The 19,256-nt window shown below is 41.8% G+C and overlaps 1 protein-coding gene across 3 annotated transcripts in view; it reads left to right on the forward strand.

The window, feature by feature from the left end:
- The window catches only part of LOC128702307 (DE-cadherin-like), a 236,108-nt gene that overhangs the window by 202,923 nt on the left and 13,929 nt on the right, over nucleotides 1-19,256 (forward strand). For 2 of the 3 annotated variants that reach the window (XM_070102088.1, XM_070102090.1), the window contains 2 exons: nucleotides 2,437-2,619; nucleotides 10,056-10,127. In XM_070102088.1, coding sequence (XP_069958189.1) covers nucleotides 2,437-2,619; nucleotides 10,056-10,127 — 255 coding nt within the window. The remainder of the gene's footprint in view (nucleotides 1-2,436; nucleotides 2,620-10,055; nucleotides 10,128-19,256) is intronic. The other variant, XM_070102089.1, reaches the window with a different exon arrangement.

The following is a 19,256-nucleotide window of genomic DNA, read 5'->3' on the forward strand; positions in this document are numbered from 1 at the left end:
TTATAAATATAGTTACAAAACTGTGAACTACAAGTCACTCTACATGTCGGTTTATCACGTAATGACATAATGAAGCTCTGCTTAGAGTGACATGTCCTAAGACAGGTTTATTCTGCGTTTGTTGGTTTTAATGGAAAGTTCGTAGTTTCTCGTCTAGCTGCTGATTCCTTTCAATTATTATTCTTTCTTCCTTGTCTAAAATGCTCCGCATAACCACGGGCTTTCCGCGTGCACAACCGTCACACATCTCTGTACCGACACTGTCTCATGTGGAAATAAATCTTAGACTTGCAACTCTCACGACACACTTCAGTCTTCAGTGACCAACTCTCAAGGTCAAGTGGTCTTAGATGACGACCCGCCGTTGAAGCTTTTGGTCATTTGACTGAGGCCTTCCATTGGCTTACCGGGCTGGAGTTTTGAGACTCTATGACCGCGGGTTCAATCCCGGCCGGGGGTATGGTTTACCGGTCCACCTCTTTAAAAATTACGGTCATAATTATAACCATTTAGTCACCGACTCTCACATTCCAGTCACTTCCTGTCTGCTCACGTATGCAGCTTTGACCAGCAAAAAAAAAATATAAAAACAACATGTACTCAAAACAATTTAGACACAATTTACATTAAATTAACTACGTTACAAGAACCATATTTCTTTTCTTATCTTCAAAAAAAATATACAAAAAATCTCCTTATATTGTTCCACTAAAAGCAACTTTGTTATATTTTACTCGAAACAGAGAAATCTCGACAGTTTTCAATATTTTCACTTTTTTGAGGTTTTTCAAACTTTTTTTTTTTATCAATTTGAATTTTTTATTATTAAAATTAAGATATTGTCTGGTTACAGGACATTAATTTAGAGAATAACTGCTGACGCTGGTCGTAAAGTGTCACTCAAAACTACGAATTGGAAAATATTGCAGGAATGTTGGGATGATATTCACCCCATTATACAGGACTGTCCAGATTTTAGTGTACAGTCCAGATTTTAGTGTACAGTCCAGATTTTAGTGTACAGTACAAATTTTAGTGTACAGTCCAGATTTTAGTGTACAGTCCAAATTTTAGTGTACAGTCCAGATTTTAGTGTACAGTCCAGATTTTAGTGCGCAGTCCAGATTTTAGTGCGCAGTCCAAATTTTAGTGTACAGTCCAGATTTTAGTGTACAGTCCAGATTTTAGTGTACAGTCCAGATTTTAGTGTACAGTCCAGATTTTAGTGTAAAGTCCAGATTTTAGTGTACAGTCCAGATTTTAGTGCGCAGTCCAGATTTTAGTGTACAGTCCAGATTTTAGTGTACAGTCCAGATTTTAGTGTACAGTCCAGATTTTAGTGTACAGTCCAGATTTTAGTGTACAGTCCAGATTTTAGTGTACAGTCCAGATTTTAGTGTACAGTCCAGATTTTAGTGTACAGTCCAGATTTTAGTGTACAGTCCAGATTTTAGTGTACAGTCCAGATTTTAGTGTACAGTCCAGATTTTAGTGTACAGTCCAGATTTTAGTGTACAGTCCAGATTTTAGTGTACAGTCCAGATTTTAGTGTACAGTCCAGATTTTAGTGTACAGTCCAGATTTTAGTGTACAGTCCAGATTTTAGTGTACAATCCAAATTTTACTGGACAGTTGCACTAAATTCTGTATTTTAAGTTTTTTCTTTATGTTTGAGTTATTTCACTGTTATTATCACAATTTACTCGGCCTTTTATTGGATGACGTTTCTCCCAACTAAACTTGATTAAAAGTCCCGGTTTTTTTATCTAAAAAAGGCTAAAAATTGTTGCCTTATTCGATTGTGAGGTTAATTGAAAAGTCTTGTGCAACACTTGGGTATCCTTATTGTGGAAACGATTCGCCACCCAGTGGTTTCCTCAGTCCAATACAGAAATTAAATTAATTAAATTAATCCATGTTAAGCGCTAAACCCAAGCGAGTCATTCAGCGCAAGACGTGTTAGAGGCTCGATCCTCCGTCTGGTGAGCGCCAGACAGACGCGCTTCCTATTTGTACTCGCCTAGATGTTCTATCAGAGAAGAATGGTTGAGGATGAGGAGCTTGTGGTAATCAGTCCCTCAATGTTATTAATCTTGAAAATAGCTGATGGATGGACTGGTCACATGGACTCCAGGCTCAGGGACTGATTACCTTAAACTTCTTCTGATCTTCATCCATTCTTCTCTATATTCGACTGAGGAAGCCGCTAGTTGGCGGAACGTTTCCACAGTAAAAATACTCAAGTGTTGCACAAGTCACGAAATAACACGATTGCAGCAAACCACGCTACAGTGCCTTACGCACTGGCCTGGAGTTACTTGCCACGAGTTCTAACCCCACCCATACCGTGGTTTATTGCACAAGTGTCTAGAACATCAACCTGTGGGTTCTCTGAGGCAGTTATCTACAGTCTTGTGTTCTGGTGTTTCTCTGCAGTGTTGGTGCTGCTAATACTGTGTCTGGCGCGACGCAACAAGAAGTCCGTCTCTTACCCTGAGCTGGACGGTATCGTCAAGGAGACTATCGGAGGGACTGACATCGAAGGCTTCGGTGAGAAAGACATGACCCAGTATGATCTTAAGCTGTTAAGGGTCGGCCCTAATGGCTATCTCTACAACGGTGAGTACACATTCTCTCATGTCGAAGCGTTGTAATCAGGGTTGATCCAAGGAAGGAGAAGGGTAGCTTCAGTTCATTGGATCAAAATCTTTCACCAGCGAAATCCTCTTCTGTGTTAATCATGTCGATATTGTAAACTAAGTATTGGATTGTAATGCGAGAAATGAGGGATATGCAAATGAGATAGTGTGATGTGTAAATAAGACAATGTGATGTGTAAATAAGCCACAATGTGATGTGTAAATGAGACACAATGTGATGTGTAAATGAGATACAATGTGATATGTAAATATGAGACAATGCGAGCTATGGTACTGAAGGTACAAGACACGTATGCACTGATCAAAATGTGAACGAAAAGGGTCGCCACAAGTGGCTTCTTCAGCCAGCGGAAGGCCTCGGTCAGATGACCAAAAGCTTCCGTGGCGGGTCATCATATGACTACGACCCTCGTCAGGAAACACTTGTCCTGTTTCCTGACAAACCTTACGTAAGTCCCTTGTACCTTGCCGGTGACACTACACCACTTCAGCCAGTTACGATATTTTGTCTTGAAGACGTTTCGCCCTTCAGGGACTTTACTGACAAAGTCCCTGGAGCGCGAAACGTCTTCGTATAAAAAATAGGCTCTATAACCCACATTGTGTGTTTACACGGTAATAATGTTGGTAGAATTACCGATAATATCTCAGGTAAAAGAACACAAGTGCAGCTAATGTGACATTTTATTGTGGCAACGTTTCGCCGCAACGGCTTGACAAAGCTCCTGGAGAGCGAAACGTTGCCACAATAAAATATCACATTAGTTACACTTGTGTACTTTTGCCCAACAGGTGAGAAAGTGTCGATAATATTTATATGGTGGAATGTCTTAAGGCGCACGCCCGGCTCATACTACTTTAGCAGGCAGAAGATCAACTTAAAATTCGTCAACTTTCTCCAGGGACAACAGTGGTGTAAAGTTATGAAAGCTTTTATGGTAATTCAGATGTAGTGACGAGGTTCAAACCGGTCGTCTGGTGGCTCTAAGATTGCCCTCTCGGCACAGAGAATGGCAGTTTGTCGAGAATTCACAGGCCATTTTAATGTCACACGGCCATTTTAATGTCACAGCGTCTGGTCACATCTTTCTCTTGAAAGATGTGATCAGCCGCTTCATTATTCCTCTCAAAACATGTGATCAGCTACTTCACAGAGTCATGAGAGTTTTTCAGTCAGTTTTACTGGGAATGACTGCGATGGCATTAAATTCCAAGTAAATATGGTTGAGTAATTCTCTTGACTCCATGTAGTGGAGTTGACTAAGGCTGGTATTCCCAGGACCACCTAACTAAGGGTTCGATCCTCGTTACTCCGTTTAAAATATTACATTATTTAATTACGGACTTTTATGCTGATTATTAATTTTGCACGAGGAAATTTATCAGCACCTTAACATAGCCTTGCTATAATTTATGCGCTGTTAAATATCTTAATTTATTGAACCTGTTGAAGAAGTTGCACAAATTTGAATAGATTTTTCTATTTTTAAGAAAGAAGGAACACAGCAGCAGGCCTACTGGCCCATGCGAAGCAGGTCCAAATCTCCTAGCGGCTTAAGCCAACGCTGTAACCTAGTCAGGTCAGGTCACATTCATTTAACTGACTCACGAAATCGTAATGACACGATTGCAAACAAACCATACCACGGCATCTGACCTAGTAGCACAAGCTAGTCAGGTTCAACTCACACCCACCCACACCTACTCATGTATTTATCTTTAAGGAACAAAGATACCACTTTCTCAATAAAGATATCACTTTGCAATCTTTATTGCGGAAACGTTTCGCCTGCGCAACAGGCTTCTTCCGTGGATGTGAATAAATAATTTAGATAACATACGAAATGACAACATAAGAAAGAAGGAACACTGCAGCAGGCCTGCTGGCCCATGCGAGGCAGGTCCAAGTCTCCTACCGGCTTAAGCCAATGCCCTAACCTAATTAGGTTAGGTCACATTCATTTGTGCAACATTTGGGTCTCTTTATTCTAGAAACGTTTCGCCAGCCAGTGTCTTCTTCAGCCTAGTGAGGACTGAAGACTCCGCAAGTATCTCATTCTTCAGTTGTATACAGACAAATATAACACTAGAGACAGTAGAAGTAGTTTAGGTAAGACACATATGCAACAGTTAGGTATCTTTATTTCGAAACGTTTCACCTACACAGTAGGCTTCTTCAGTCAAGTACAGAAAAGTTGATAGAAGCAGAAGAGACTTGAAGACGATGTAATCAGTCCATCACCCTTAAAATGTTGAGGTGGTCAGTCCCTCAGTCTGTGTCTAATTTAACAGGTTGGGTGAATGTTTTTATAGTGGGAATATCTTGTAGTAGGCCTGCTGCAGTGTTCCTCCTATTTTATGTTCTTGTACACAAATAACCCGCACATAACAGAGAGGAGTTTACGACTATGTGACTTTGTAAATGGTCTAAGTCGGTCCGGAACGTCGTCGTAAGTTTCTCCTACGTCCGGGTTATTTGTGTTTTGCTCCAGTCACGGTATTGTGCCTTTCTGTTTTTTATAGTAGATATAACTATAGACGAGGTGAGTGCTCAGACCACGTATACTGATACTGTTTCTGTGTCAACATACTGGGTCAAAGAACTGGTAGGCCGACCTTTCTTTACCATGACAAAGAGAAGACGAGGAGATGACCGCAGGCTGCTCATTACAGGTACTTAACCGTGAATTTCAGGCTGCTGGGCACTCCCTGAGTGCTTGTAGTAACTCACAGCGCTGCTGGTAGCTCACGTTTCCCAAGGTACTTAGCCACAGCACCGCTGTAAACTCTCCTGGTTTCAAGTTAGTTGTCTCAGTTCTTCTGTAAACTCACGTTCCTTCAAGTTTCCAGTCACTTCTGTATTGGTACCTTCCGTTCCTCCAGTTTTTAGTCACATCTATATAGGTACCTTATGTTCCTCCAGCTTCCAGTTACATTTACATTGGTATCCTACGTTCAGTCACAGCTGTACTGGTAACATGCAGTTCTTCTGGATATTTTTCTTTTCAGTCACATCTCTACATTCCTCAGGATTTTCATTCACAACTCTGGCTGTCATTCATTGTTTTTAAATTCTTTAATAATTCGTGGACCTTACAAGTCTTCTGGCAATTAACATCAAGATCTTTAGTAAATCAGTGTTTTCAACTCCTTTAGTAACTCACTCAACCTCTTCAATCACTCGTAGCACTGTTGGTTGCTTGTGGTCCTCAAGCACTCACAGCACTGTTGGTTGCTTGTGGTCCTCAAGCACTCACAGCACTGTTGGTTGCTTGTGGTCCTCAATCACTCACAGCACTGTTGGTTGCTTGTGGTCCTCAATCACTCACAGCACTGTTGGTTGCTTGTGGTCCTCAAGCACTCACAGCACTGTTGGTTGCTTGTGGTCCTCAAGCACTCACAGCACTGTTGGTTGCTTGTGGTCCTCAATCACTCACAGCACTGTTGGTTGCTTGTGGTCCTCAATCACTCACAGCACTGTTGGTTGCTTGTGGTCCTCAATCACTCACAGCACTGTTGGTTGCTTGTGGTCCTCAATCACTCACAGCACTGTTGGTTGCTTGTGGTCCTCAATCACTCACAGCACTGTTGGTTGCTTGTGGTCCTCAATCACTCACAGCACTGTTGGTTGCTTGTGGTCCTCAATCACTCACAGCACTGTTGGTTGCTTGTGCTCCTCAATCACTCACAGCACTGTTGGTTGCTTGTAGTCTTCACTCACAGCACTGTTGGTTGCTTGCAGTCTTCACTCACAGCACTGTTGGTTGCTTGTGGTTTTCAATCACTCACAGCACTGTTGGTTGCTTGTAGTCTTCACTCACAGCACTGTTAGTTGCTTGTAGTCCTCAATCGCTCACAGCATTGCTGGTTGTTTGTGAGTCTTCAGATTTCAGAAATGCACCATTTTTCTTAGTCTTCAGATCTCAGCATATCTGGTACTCCAAGAATTTTGGGCTTTCATGCAATACCTCACGCCTTTGTGGGCGTTTATTTTTTTGATAGTTGTTTACAAAATCACATTTTACACGTGGTGAATTACTAATTCCCAGTATTTAGATAGAGAGTTGGATCCGCTTTGGCTTGCCTTGAGTTTCAACCCAACTTCGTTCTGTGAGACGTACAAGAGTCATTCTTTAGATTCGGTCTTTGCTCATCCCAGCCTGCTACAGCCTCGTTACTTTACAAGAAAGAAAAAATTGCTCTCTGGTTTCTAGTATTTGCACGCGAATGTACTTGATGTAAAGACAAATGCTGAATGTACAGTGTACTGGCAGTCAACAACAGTCTGACTGGTGAGTGACCAGGCCTCGAAAAGCGGAAGGAGAATCAAGCCTTCACTACTCTCTGAATGACCCACGCGTGTTTAAAGCTTTGTGACATACATATAATAACAATGTTGCTGATTCATAAAACACACACACACACACATACACACACACACACACACACACACACACACACACACACACACACACACACACACACACACACACACACACACACACACACACACACACACACACAGGATGTTCCAGAGATGGGACACAGCAATGAGGGGTCACAGTTGGAAGCTGAAGACTCAGATGAACCAGTCACAGAATTGTCAGGAAGTGGAGTAGCCTAGGTAGTGATGTAGTGGAGGCAGTATCCATGCATAGCTTTAAGAAGAGGTATGATAAAGCTCACGGAGCGGGAAGAGTGACCGAGTAGCGGCCAGGTGAAGAGGCGGGGCCAAGAGCTATGAATCGACCCCCGCAACCACAACTAGGTGAGTACAACTGGGCGAGTACACACACACACACACACACACACACACACACACACACACACACACACACACACACACACACACTCACACACACACACACAAAGTGGGCTTGCTTTGATATAAGATACCTCGCAAGAGATGTTCGTTGATGCTGGTGAGGGGCTCTTGATCTGAGAAATTGGAGCTATTTTTTCCCATCCTCGAATATGAACTTTATTACCTTCAATTCCTAAAGCCCTTATCGGCCCCTGCCTGTTTAGGGCTTTCCCGTGAATGTAATCTGGTAGAGTAACTGCACTCTGAAGGAAGATGTTGCAGTCCTGGAGGTGGGAAGCACCTGCAGTTCTGAGGGTCATTTGAATCACGATGTTTGCTCACCTCTGGCAAAACTGCTATTGAATGAGTGATGGTGAATGTGTTTCCTTACTTTTCGGGTCACACTACCTCGGTTGGAGACGGCCGGTGTGCTACAAGGACCTGGAAGAATTCCTGGAATTTACTCCCAGCAGAGCTGGAGTTACTGTTACTTGGGTGATAAGGATTAGTTTCGTACACCAAGAAATGACGTTTGTCAGGATTACTTGGGAACTTTAGCAGGATGATGAGGATATCGTCTAAAGAGGATGTCATGTACTCTTCAAGGACTAGTCTCCTCTTTTCCTATGCCCTTCATATTATCATCATTTAAGGTTTCTCTTCTTCCTTCCTCCAGGCTCTTCCTCATTCCTTCTCCCCAAGCTTTTCCTTCTCTGAGCCTCTACCCTGAGACTCCTCCAACATGGCTTCCGTCAGATTTCGTCTCACTTCTGAGCAAGTTGCAGAGTATCTTCGACAACTCTTAACCCTGCAGACTAATGCCTCTCACAGCCTCAGGCTGCTCGTCTTCAACTCTAGACAAGTCTCACATCTACGCTATTAGCTCATTTCCGTTTGTATGCCGCTGCTTTACCGGTTACTATATACCCGTTGATGAATAACCGTTGAGGAGGTATACCTGTTGGCGTATACTGTCACTGTTAACACCTAACTGTTAGACTTCAAGTATGAAGGAACTCTTCTACAAGGGGAAAACAGTCGTACCAAGATAATATTTACTAAACCACTTGACATTCCACTTAACTAAAGTGTCAGCTGTTAAAGGGTATTCTATAATTCAACAACACTTTAGTACATCACTACTGCATTTTATCAATGACTGTGCTGTTAAGGGGTGTTGTATTATACACTGGCTATTAATATACAGCATTCCATTCTCTCAGTGACTGCTGTTTCAATATATTGACCCGTACCAACACAGAGGTGTAATGATCGCTAGTTATTGTTACAAACGAAGCCAAATGGACAAATTGAAACACTGATCTGTGGTACAAATGAATTCTCACAGACACAATGGAACACTTGTTTCTGGTACAAACTAACACTCATAGACACAATGGAACACTGTTCAGTGGTACAAATATACCCAAAGAGGCACAAGAGCACAGGAAATAAGAAAATTAGCGTATATATATATATATACATATATATATATATATATATATATATATATATATATATATATATATATATATATATATATATGTCGTGCCGAATAGGCAGAACTTGCGATCTTGGCTTAAATAGCAACGCTCATCTTGCCATATAGGACAAGTGAAAATTTGTGTATGCAATAATTTGGCCAAAATCATTCTGAACCTAACGAAAAAAATATATTTCACTGTGTTTGTTTAGTATTAAATTTTTGTAAACAAATCTAAAATATATTTAGTTAGGTTAGGCTAAAATAAATTGTTCTTGTTATAATAAGGTTAGGTAAGTTTTCTAAGATTCTTTTGGTGCAAAATTAAAATTTTTTACATTATCATTAATGAAAAAAATATATTTTTAAACGTATATGAGAAAATTTTAGAAAGGACTTAATTTTAAATGAGTTCTTGCTAATTGACCAGTTTTACATATTCGGCACGACATATATATATATATATATATATATATATATATATATATATATATATATATATATATATATATATATATATATATATATATATATATATATATATATATATATATATATATATATATATATATACACCTTTAAATATACATTTTTTGTATTTATGTTTATATTATTCCATTATTCTTTATATTGTTCCAGTATTCTTCATGTTTTTCCTTCTTTTACATTGTTCCATTATTTTATTCCCGTATTCTTTACTACGTTTCATTATTTTTCACATTTTTTGCTTTGTTCTTCATATTGTTCCATTATTCCTTACATTGTCCCATTATTCTTTAAATTGTCCCATTATTCTATACATTGTTCCATTATTTTTTTTACATGGTTCCATTATTTCTTACATTGTTCCACTATTCTCTCTATTGTTTCATTATTTTTAACAATGTTCCATTATTCTTTTCATCGTTCCATTATTCTCTCCATTGTTCCATTATTCTTAACACACGAGGCCTGGTCTCAGACCGAGCCGCGGGGGCGATGACCTCCGAAACTCTCTCCAGGTAAACTGTTCCATTATTTTTAACAATGTTCCATTATTTTTCACATTATTCTATTTTGTTCTATATATTGTTCCATCATTGCATCCTTTTCTTCTCCCATTGTTCAGAGGATGGCACAAATTCGTATACAAATCCTGTTTATGAGAATATAGTGAACCCACCTGAAGTCCCATGCTTGCGTAAGTAGCCGCCATTCGGTCTTTGGTCTTATTCTGACCGTTTATTGTGGTCTTTCCCTGATCAGGTTTTGGCTGTACCTGTTGATTATCCCGCTCTAGGTCTTTTTGGTCCCAGTCCCTTTGGTCTATGGGCCGGCCAGTCCATCAGACACGATGGGCGGGTCTGTTGACCGGATGGTAAGGCCTCTGGACCGGCCGGCCCATCTGATTGGATGGCCCGGCTTGGCTATGGACCAATCTGCTTCATCTTTGATCGTAATTGCTTTGATCAGCGGCTGGTGATGATTCTGGCTTGATATCTACCTTGATCATTGATTTTTGTATCGTATTTGCATGAATTTCCGACAGGAATAAGAAGATTTGTGGAATTATGTGGTATTTGTCCCTCGTCTTACTTTCTTAGATTTTTGCTTGGGCCTCACGCTGACGCTTACTTGGGCAGTCTGCTGAAGAGGGACTCAGAGAGAGGCCGAAATATACATTAATCTTCTTGACTTATTTTTGTATGGGTTCGTTTGTGTCAGTGATAAAAAGTATCTAAGTTAATTGTTACTGTTTTGTGTGGTAATACTCATATATATATATATATATATATATATATATATATATATATATATATATATATATATATATATATATATATATATATATATATATATATATATATATATATATATATATATATATATATATATATATATATATATATATATATATATATATATATATATATATATATATATATATATATATATATATATATATATATATTATGCGTGAGGGAGAGAGAGAGAGAGAGAGAGAGAGAGAGAGAGAGAGAGAGAGAGAGAGAGAGAGAGAGAGAGAGAGAGAGAGAGAATATTATATGCTGGGGGAAATTCCTGTCTGTGGACTGTCTTAGCATTTCCATCCGTTGCTTTGAAAGTTAGGAAAAGGGAATTTCTCCTTTGGTTTCCTGTTGAACATGCAGGATACATTCTACATGTTCAACTTGTGCGAAACGTCGCTACAGTGAGGAAATGCTGTATACTGAATACTGAAGTATACTAGTTCTCTATAAATTATGTTACGATGGGAAAGTTTACAAATCTTGAAAGAAAATCTAGAAGAAAGTTCGGAATAAGAAAAGAAAGGTAGTGAATGATTGAAAAAAACCGAGAATATAATAGAAGAGAAAGATAATCTACGAGAACCAATACTGAGGTAGACGGAACTTCCCCTCTAGGGAGGTTCCTTGATGCTGGTGAGAGGCTCTTGATCTAGGGAAGTGGATCTGTGCTCCAATTCCCCGAATTAAACTTGAATGCCTTTCATCCTTAGCTATCTAGAGGCATTGTATATTCCCTACAGGTTTAGGGCTCCCCTGATAATAACATTAATAATAGCAGACAGAAGAACAAAAGGATCAAATAGCCGGTAGGAAATGGCTTAAAAAAGGCCTTAAATATTCATACATATTCGCGAAGATCTAAGTCAAAAATGACCTTAGACTGACCCACTATTTTCAGAATGTTCATACACTGATCCGAAAGCCACAAAAAAATGGACAAAGCTTTGAAAGACCATTAAAAATCAATGTTCAGGAATCCAACAGACGACAGGAGAGACGAGGAGCCACGTAGTTTCCTTCCCTGGAAATGATATATCTGATAAAAACGCAAATTGACTGGAATTCGAATTGGAAATGGAAAATATGTCGACTTGGGCCTGATTCATGGAAATCCTTATATATATAAAATGTTCAAAATACTTCTTGCACGAGCACTTTGTATTCTTGAAAGGAGGAGCTTAAATCGAGCCGAAATCCAAGTGCAGACAGAGATTCTCTGCCAAGGTAGGCAGAAGAGTGTTGGTAAAATATTATAGACCAGAAACACTAATATCACACTTCACATAATTCTCATTAGATGCTAGATTGCAAATTTTGTCTAGAAGCATGGCCATGTCATGTCAGGGGCCCAAGACTGTTCAAATGCCTCCCAGCATACATAAGAGGGATTACCAATAGACCCCTGGTTGTCTTCAAGCAGGCACTGGACAGGCACCTAAAGTCGGTACATGACCAGCCGGGCTGTGGCTCTTACGTTGGATTACGTGCAGCCAGCAGTAACAGCCTGGTTGATCAGGCCCTGATCCACCATGAGGCCTGGTCTCAGACCGGGCCGCGGGGGCGTTGACCCCCGGAACTCTCTCCAGGTAAACACCAGACACATCCCAAGTCAGCATGGATTTAGAGCAGGATGACCATGCTTGTCACAACCACAGGATCGCCATGACAATTTTGCGGGGGCTTTGGAATTAAGCTAAAACGCTCTCATGTTCTACCTGGAACCTACACAGTCATGATTAGATAAAACTCTATACAGAGCGAAGCATTATTCCAATAAAAACTTCTTAGATACCGTGTCTCCTCTTGGCTATTATTGGCAGTACTACAATTGCTTTTATAAATACATGTGGGTTTCCACTGTTGTTAGTGCTATTGTTTGACGTATCTCCCTTGTCGCTTAGTCTAGTATTAACCATATGTCCTTGTAGACTTGAACATTGTTTTTGCTAGAGAAACTGGTTTTAGAATTTGTTTAAAGGTAAAATATAGCATGTGGAGCAAGCTGTTTTTGGGTGCTGTACACGCACATGCACGTCGATAGAATTTAAAAAGGGTAGCCAGGAACGGTGACGCGACCCCTGTCAGCATAACAAGGTGAGTACAGGAGCCAGGTTCAGTCATAGGTGAGTTGAAATGTACAGACAAATCTCCTTACATTTGTTGCTTTTGGTCACCTAGTCGACTGGTAAGGATGTGTTATCCTGGAGTTAGTGGAGACGTATCTTAGATGAGGCTGGGTTTCAAATGAGCTGAGGTAAGATAACCATTCTTATCCTGTACATTGTGAGCTGAGGTAGGATAGCAGCTGTGACACTGTCTGCATAAACTGTGTAAGAAAATACTTAAAATATCAGAGAGACGGATCTAAAGGTGTGAGTTGTGATAGGATGTCAGCTGCTAGCCTGTAAATGAGCCGAGGTAGGATGTCAGCTGCTAGCCTGTAAATGAGCTGAGGTAGGATGTCAACTGCTAGCCTATAAATGAGCCGAGGTAGGATGTCAGCTGCTAGCCTGTAAATGAGCTGAGGTAGGATGTCAACTGCTAGCCTATATATGAGCCGAGGTAGGATGTCAGCTGCTAGCCTGTAAATGAGCTGAGGTAGGATGTCAGCTGCTAGCCTGTAAATGAGCCGAGGTAGGATGTCAGCTGCTAGCCTGTAAATGAGCTGAGGTAGGATGTCAACTGCTAGCCTATAAATGAGCCAAGGTAGGATGTCAGCTGCTAGCCTGTAAATGAGCCGAGGTAGGATGTCAGCTGCTAGCCTGTAAATGAGCCGAGGTAGGATGTCAGCTGCTAGCCTGTAAATGAGCTGAGGTAGGATGTCAACTGCTAGCCTATAAATGAGCCGAGGTAGGATGTCAGCTGCTAGCCTGTAAATGAGCTGAGGTAGGATGTCAGCTGTTAGCCTATAAATGAGCCGAGGTAGGATGTCAACTGCTAGCCTGTAAATGAGCTGAGGTAGGATGTCAGCTGCTAGCCTATAAATGAGCCGAGGTAGGATGTCAGCTGCTAGCCTGTAAAAGAGCTGAGGTAGGATGTCAACTGCTAGCCTATAAATGAGCCGAGGTAGGATGTCAGCTGATAGCCTGTAAATGAGCCGAGGTAGGATGTCAGCTGCTAGCCTGTAAATGAGCTGAGGTAGGATGTCAGCTGCTAGCCTGTAAATGAACTGTGGTAGGATAACAGGTAATATCCTGTACATTCAACGGTATAATAAAAACAGGTAAGGCCCCACGCATCTAACATCTGTAAACACTCACGAAAACACAGGAACGCTAGCATGCGAAGAGGCGATCACCAAAACTTAATTACAAAGTTCATGTAAATTCGTGCACACCTCTGCACTGAAATTTTCACAGGTACACAGCTACAAGTACAGTTACGACTGAGTCTTCAATAGGTCGCTGGCGAGATTAGCGAGGAGATAGTGGGAGGAAGAGGGTTATTTTTTAAAGTTAGTGGGCTTAGAGGTTCAGCTTTTGAGATATCTTGATGCCTATTACGGGCGTTTGATTTAAGATCAAGAAAGAGTCATTTTGACGGTTAAGTCTAATTCGCTGATTCATTTCTTTCTGCTGTTTCCTGCTCCCTTTCTTACTTTCTGTCTTGCTCTTCTCTTTCCTCTCTAACTTCCCTCTCACTCTTTGTTTGCTTTCTTCTAACCAGTTTCCATGTTCCCACAGCTGCTGGCTCCCTCTGAGGGGTTTACGATCTTCTCTCAGAGGCGTACCACTTCCCCTCAGAGGCGTACCACTTCCCCTCAGAGACATACCACCTCCCCTCAGAGGCGTACTATCTACCCCACAGAGACATACCACCACCTAACAAAAGAATACTATCTACCCTTTAGAGAATTACTACCTCCCATCAGAGATGTACCATCTCCTCACAGAGGAGTATGATCTCCCCTTCAGAGACGTACCATCTTCCCTCAGAGATGTACCGTCTTTCACAGGAGTCGTACAGTTTTTCTCTGAGGTACCACTTTGCCACAGGTTATTTCCTGGGTGACAAAGGACCTCGAGGTTTATTTTCTGCTATTGAACACGACGGGAGGGAGATTCCAACCCCAGGATTTGTCGCATCTTATTCCTGACTGCCAAATGGATGGAGGGAGGCTGAGTGGGTTGGTACTGAAGATGTAGGAGCTGCCTCAAGGACAACTTAAACCGGAAAAAAATATATTTTACCAGCAGGATAAAAAAATAACATTACTGTGGATGGAACAATCACCAAATAATCGGCACTCAGGAGAGGAATCCTATGACGACTTTTTGGTTGATCCTGGACCACTGTCGGGTCACACTGGGTATCTATCAAACACTTGGTAAAGGCCCACTGTGGGGGATCTCGTATGATGTAGTGTTTGCTTGCTGGAAGTGTTGTTGAAATTGCCTCTCAGAGAGAGAGAGAGAGAGAGAGAGAGAGAGAGAGAGAGAGAGAGAGAGAGAGAGAGAGAGAGAGAGAGAGAGAGAGAGAGAGAGAGAGAGAGAGAATAAATAAGTTCCACTCTCGTCTTGGTGTGATTAGATGCCTTCTTGTAGAGTGGTTTGATCTTCCTTCTTCAAGGTATGTTTCATTTCTCCTCCTCCTCCTCTAACTCCTCCTCTTTCTTCTCCTCCTCCTCCATCTTCTCCCCCTCCATCTTCTCCTCCAACTCCTCCTCCATCTTCTCCTCCAACTCCTCCTCCTCCTTCTGCAGTGCCAAGTCGAGGCTAATCATTAGTTTAATTCCCTCTCGTTCTTTACACACCATTTTCTATTTTATGGCTCCCATTTTTTTCATTGTTTTTCTTGTTCTCTCTCTCTCTCTCTCTCTCTCTCTCTCTCTCTCTCTCTCTCTCTCTCTCTCTCTCTCTCTCTCTCTCTCTCTCTCTCTCTCTCTCTCTGTGTATGTGTGTGTGTGTGTGTGTGTGTGTGTGTGTGTGTGTTCCCACACATCAAAGACAACAATTTATCTCAAGTATACTTTGAGGATGTTTCGGGGGGTCAACGCCCCCGTGGCCCGGTCCATGACTAGCCCTCGCGATGGATCAGGAACTGATCAATCAGGCTGCTATTACTGGCCGCAAGCAAACCAACGCACGAACCACAGCCAAACTGGTCGGAAACTGACTTTGGATGCCTGTCCAGCTCCCTCTTGAAGACAGCCAGGGGTCTATTGGTAATCCCCCTTATGTATGCTGGAAAGCAACTGAACAGTCTTGGGCCCCTGACACTTATTGCTTTGTCTCTTAGCGAAATCGTGGCGCTGGAGTGACTATCACTTGAATAATCAACACAAAATACGTGATAAATATACACGGATAAAAACACATACGCTGCAACACTGTTTTTATCGGAGCAACGTTTTGCCCAGTGTAGAGTTTTATCGAGTTATGACCTGATGAAACTCCTGGTCAAAACGTTGCTCCAATTGACAACGTTTTTATGTGCACGAATATTAGGTTTAGCAGCGAACTTCAAAACAGTAAACTTTGAACATAGACTTTGAACATAGACTTTGAACATAGACTTTGAACATAGACTTTGAACATAGACTTTGAACATAGACTTTGAACATAGACTTTGAACATAGACTTTGAACATAGACTTTGAACATAGACTTTGAACATAGACTTTGAACATAGACTTTGAACATAGACTTTGAACATAGACTTTGAACATAGACTTTGCACATATGTATCTAGAACAACAGATTTTGAACATATGTGTCTAAAATTGCAGTAATGTACAACCCACCACAGAACTGCAGGAGGCCAAGAGAAGAATACGATGAGAGCAACAGAGCAATGGTCGACACACTAGCCGAGGTGGCCAGGAGAGCACACATGGGGGGAGCAAAGTTACTAGTTATGGGTGATTTCAATCACAAGGAGATTGACTGGGAAAACCTGGAGCCCCATGGGGGTCCCGAAACATGGAGAGCCAAGATGATGGATGTGGTACTGGAGAACCTCATGCATCAACATGTTAGAGACACTACCAGAGAGAGAGAGGAGAGGATGAACCAGCAAGGTTGGACCTTGTATTCACCATGAGTAGTTCGGACATCGAGGGTGTCATGTATGAAAGGCCCCTGGGAGCTAGTGATCATGTGGTTCTGTGCTTCGACTACATAGTTGAGCTCCAAGTGGAGAGAGTAGCAAGAATAGGCTGGGAAAAAAAACAAACTACAAAAGGGGGAACTACTCAGGCATGAGGGACTTCCTTCAAGACATTCAGTGGGAGAGGGAACTGACAGGAAAACCAGTACAAGAAATGATGGACTATGTAGCAACAAAATGCAAGGAGGCAGAGGAGAGGTTTGTTCCCAAGGGAAACAGAAATAATGGGAAGAACAGAACGAGTCCTTGGTTCACCCAAAGGTGCAGGGAGGCAAAAACTAGGTGTACTAGAGAATGGAAAAGGTACAGAAGACAGAGAACTCAGGAAAATAAAGAAATCAGCCGAAGAGCCAGAAACGAATATGCACAGATAAGAAGGGAGGCTCAGAGACAATATGAAAATGACATAGCATCAAAAGTAAAGACTGACCCGAAGCTGTTGTACAGCCACATCAGGAGGAAAACAACAGTCAAGGACCAGGTAATCAGACTGAGGAAGGGTGATGGGGAATTCACAAGAAACGACCGAGAGGTATGTCAGGAGCTCAACACAAGATTTAAAGAGGTAATTACAGTGGAAACCAGTAGGACTCCAAGAAATCAGAACAGGGGGGCACACCAGCAAGTGCTGGATGAGGTACATATAACCAAGGAGGAGGTGAAGAAGCTGCTATGCGAACTTGACACCTCAAAGGCGGTGGGACCAGACAACATCTCTCCATGGGTCCTTAAAGTGGGAGCAGAGATATTGTGTGAGCCATTAACAAAGATCTTCAACACATGATTTGAAACTGGGCAACTCCCTGAGGTATGGAAAATTGCAAATGTAGTCCCAATTTTTAAAAAGGGAGACAGACATGAGGCACTAAACTACAGACCTGTATCACTAACGTGTATAGTATGCAAGGTCATGGAGAAGATCATCAGGAGGAGAGTGGTGGGGCACCTGGAAAGAAACAAGTGTATAATTGACAACCAGCACGGTTTCAGGGAAGGAAAATCCTGTGTCACAAACCTACTAGAGTTTTATGACAAGGTGACAGAAGTAAGACAAGAGAGAGAGGGGTGGATCGACTGCGTATTTTTGGACTGCAAGAAGGCCTTCGACACAGTTCCTCACAAGAGGTTACTGCAAAAGCTAGAGGACCAGGCACACATAACAGGAAAGGCACTGCAATGGATCAGAGAATATCTGACAGGGAGGCAACAACGAGTCATGGTACGCGACGAGGTGTCAGAGTGCTGTTCTTAGTATATGTGAACGACATAACGGAAGGGATAGACTCAGAAGTGTCCTTGTTTGCAGATGATGTGAAGTTAATGAGAAGAATCAAATCGGACGAGGATCAGGCAGGACTACAAAGTGACCTGGACAGGCTACAAGCCTGGTCCAGCAACTGGCTCCTTGAATTTAACCCTGCCAAATGCAAAGTCATGAAGATTGGGGAAGGGCAAAGAAGACCGCATACACAATATAGTTTAGATGGCCAAAGACTGCAAACCTCACTCAAGGAAAAAGATCTGGGGGTGAGTATAACACCGAGCATATCTCCTGAGGCGCACATCAATCAGATAACTGCTGCAGCATACAGGCGCCTGGCAAACCTACGGATAGCGTTCCGATACCTCAGTAAGGATTCGTTTAAGACTCTGTATACCATCTACGTCAGGCCCATACTGGAGTATGCAGCACCAGTTTGGAATCCACACCTAGTCAAGCACGTCAAGAAATTAGAGAAAGTGCAAAGGTTTGCAACAAGACTAGTCCCAGAGCTACGGGGATTGTCCTATGAAGAAAGGTTGAGGGAAATCGGCCTGACGACACTGGAGGACAGGAGGGTCAGGGGAGACATGATAACGACATATAAAATACTGCGCGGAATAGACGAGGTGGACAAAGACGGGATGTTCCAGAGATGGGACACAGACACAAGAGGTCACAATTGGAAGTTGAAGACTCAGATGAATCAAAGGGATGTTAGGAAGTATTTCTTCAGTCATAGAGTAGTCAGGCCATGGAATAGCCTAGAAAGTGATGTAGTGGAGGCAGGAACCATACATAGTTTTAAGGCGAGGTATGATAGAGCTCATGGGGCAGGGAGAGAGAGGACCTAGTAGCAATCAGCGAAGAGGCGGGGCCAGGAGCTGTGACTCGACCCCTGCAACCACAAATAGGTGAGTACAAATAGGTGAGTACACACACACACACACACACACACACACACACACACACACACACACACACACACACACACACACACATATATATATATATATATATATATATATATATATATATATATGTATATATATATATATATATATGTATATATATGTATATATGTATATATATATATATATCCTAGGTAGTAGGTTGGTAGACAGCAACCGCCCAGGGAGGTACTACCGTCC

This window comes from Cherax quadricarinatus, chromosome 80 (genome assembly GCF_038502225.1).
Source record: "Cherax quadricarinatus isolate ZL_2023a chromosome 80, ASM3850222v1, whole genome shotgun sequence".
Taxonomy (NCBI): Eukaryota; Metazoa; Arthropoda; class Malacostraca; order Decapoda; family Parastacidae; genus Cherax; species Cherax quadricarinatus.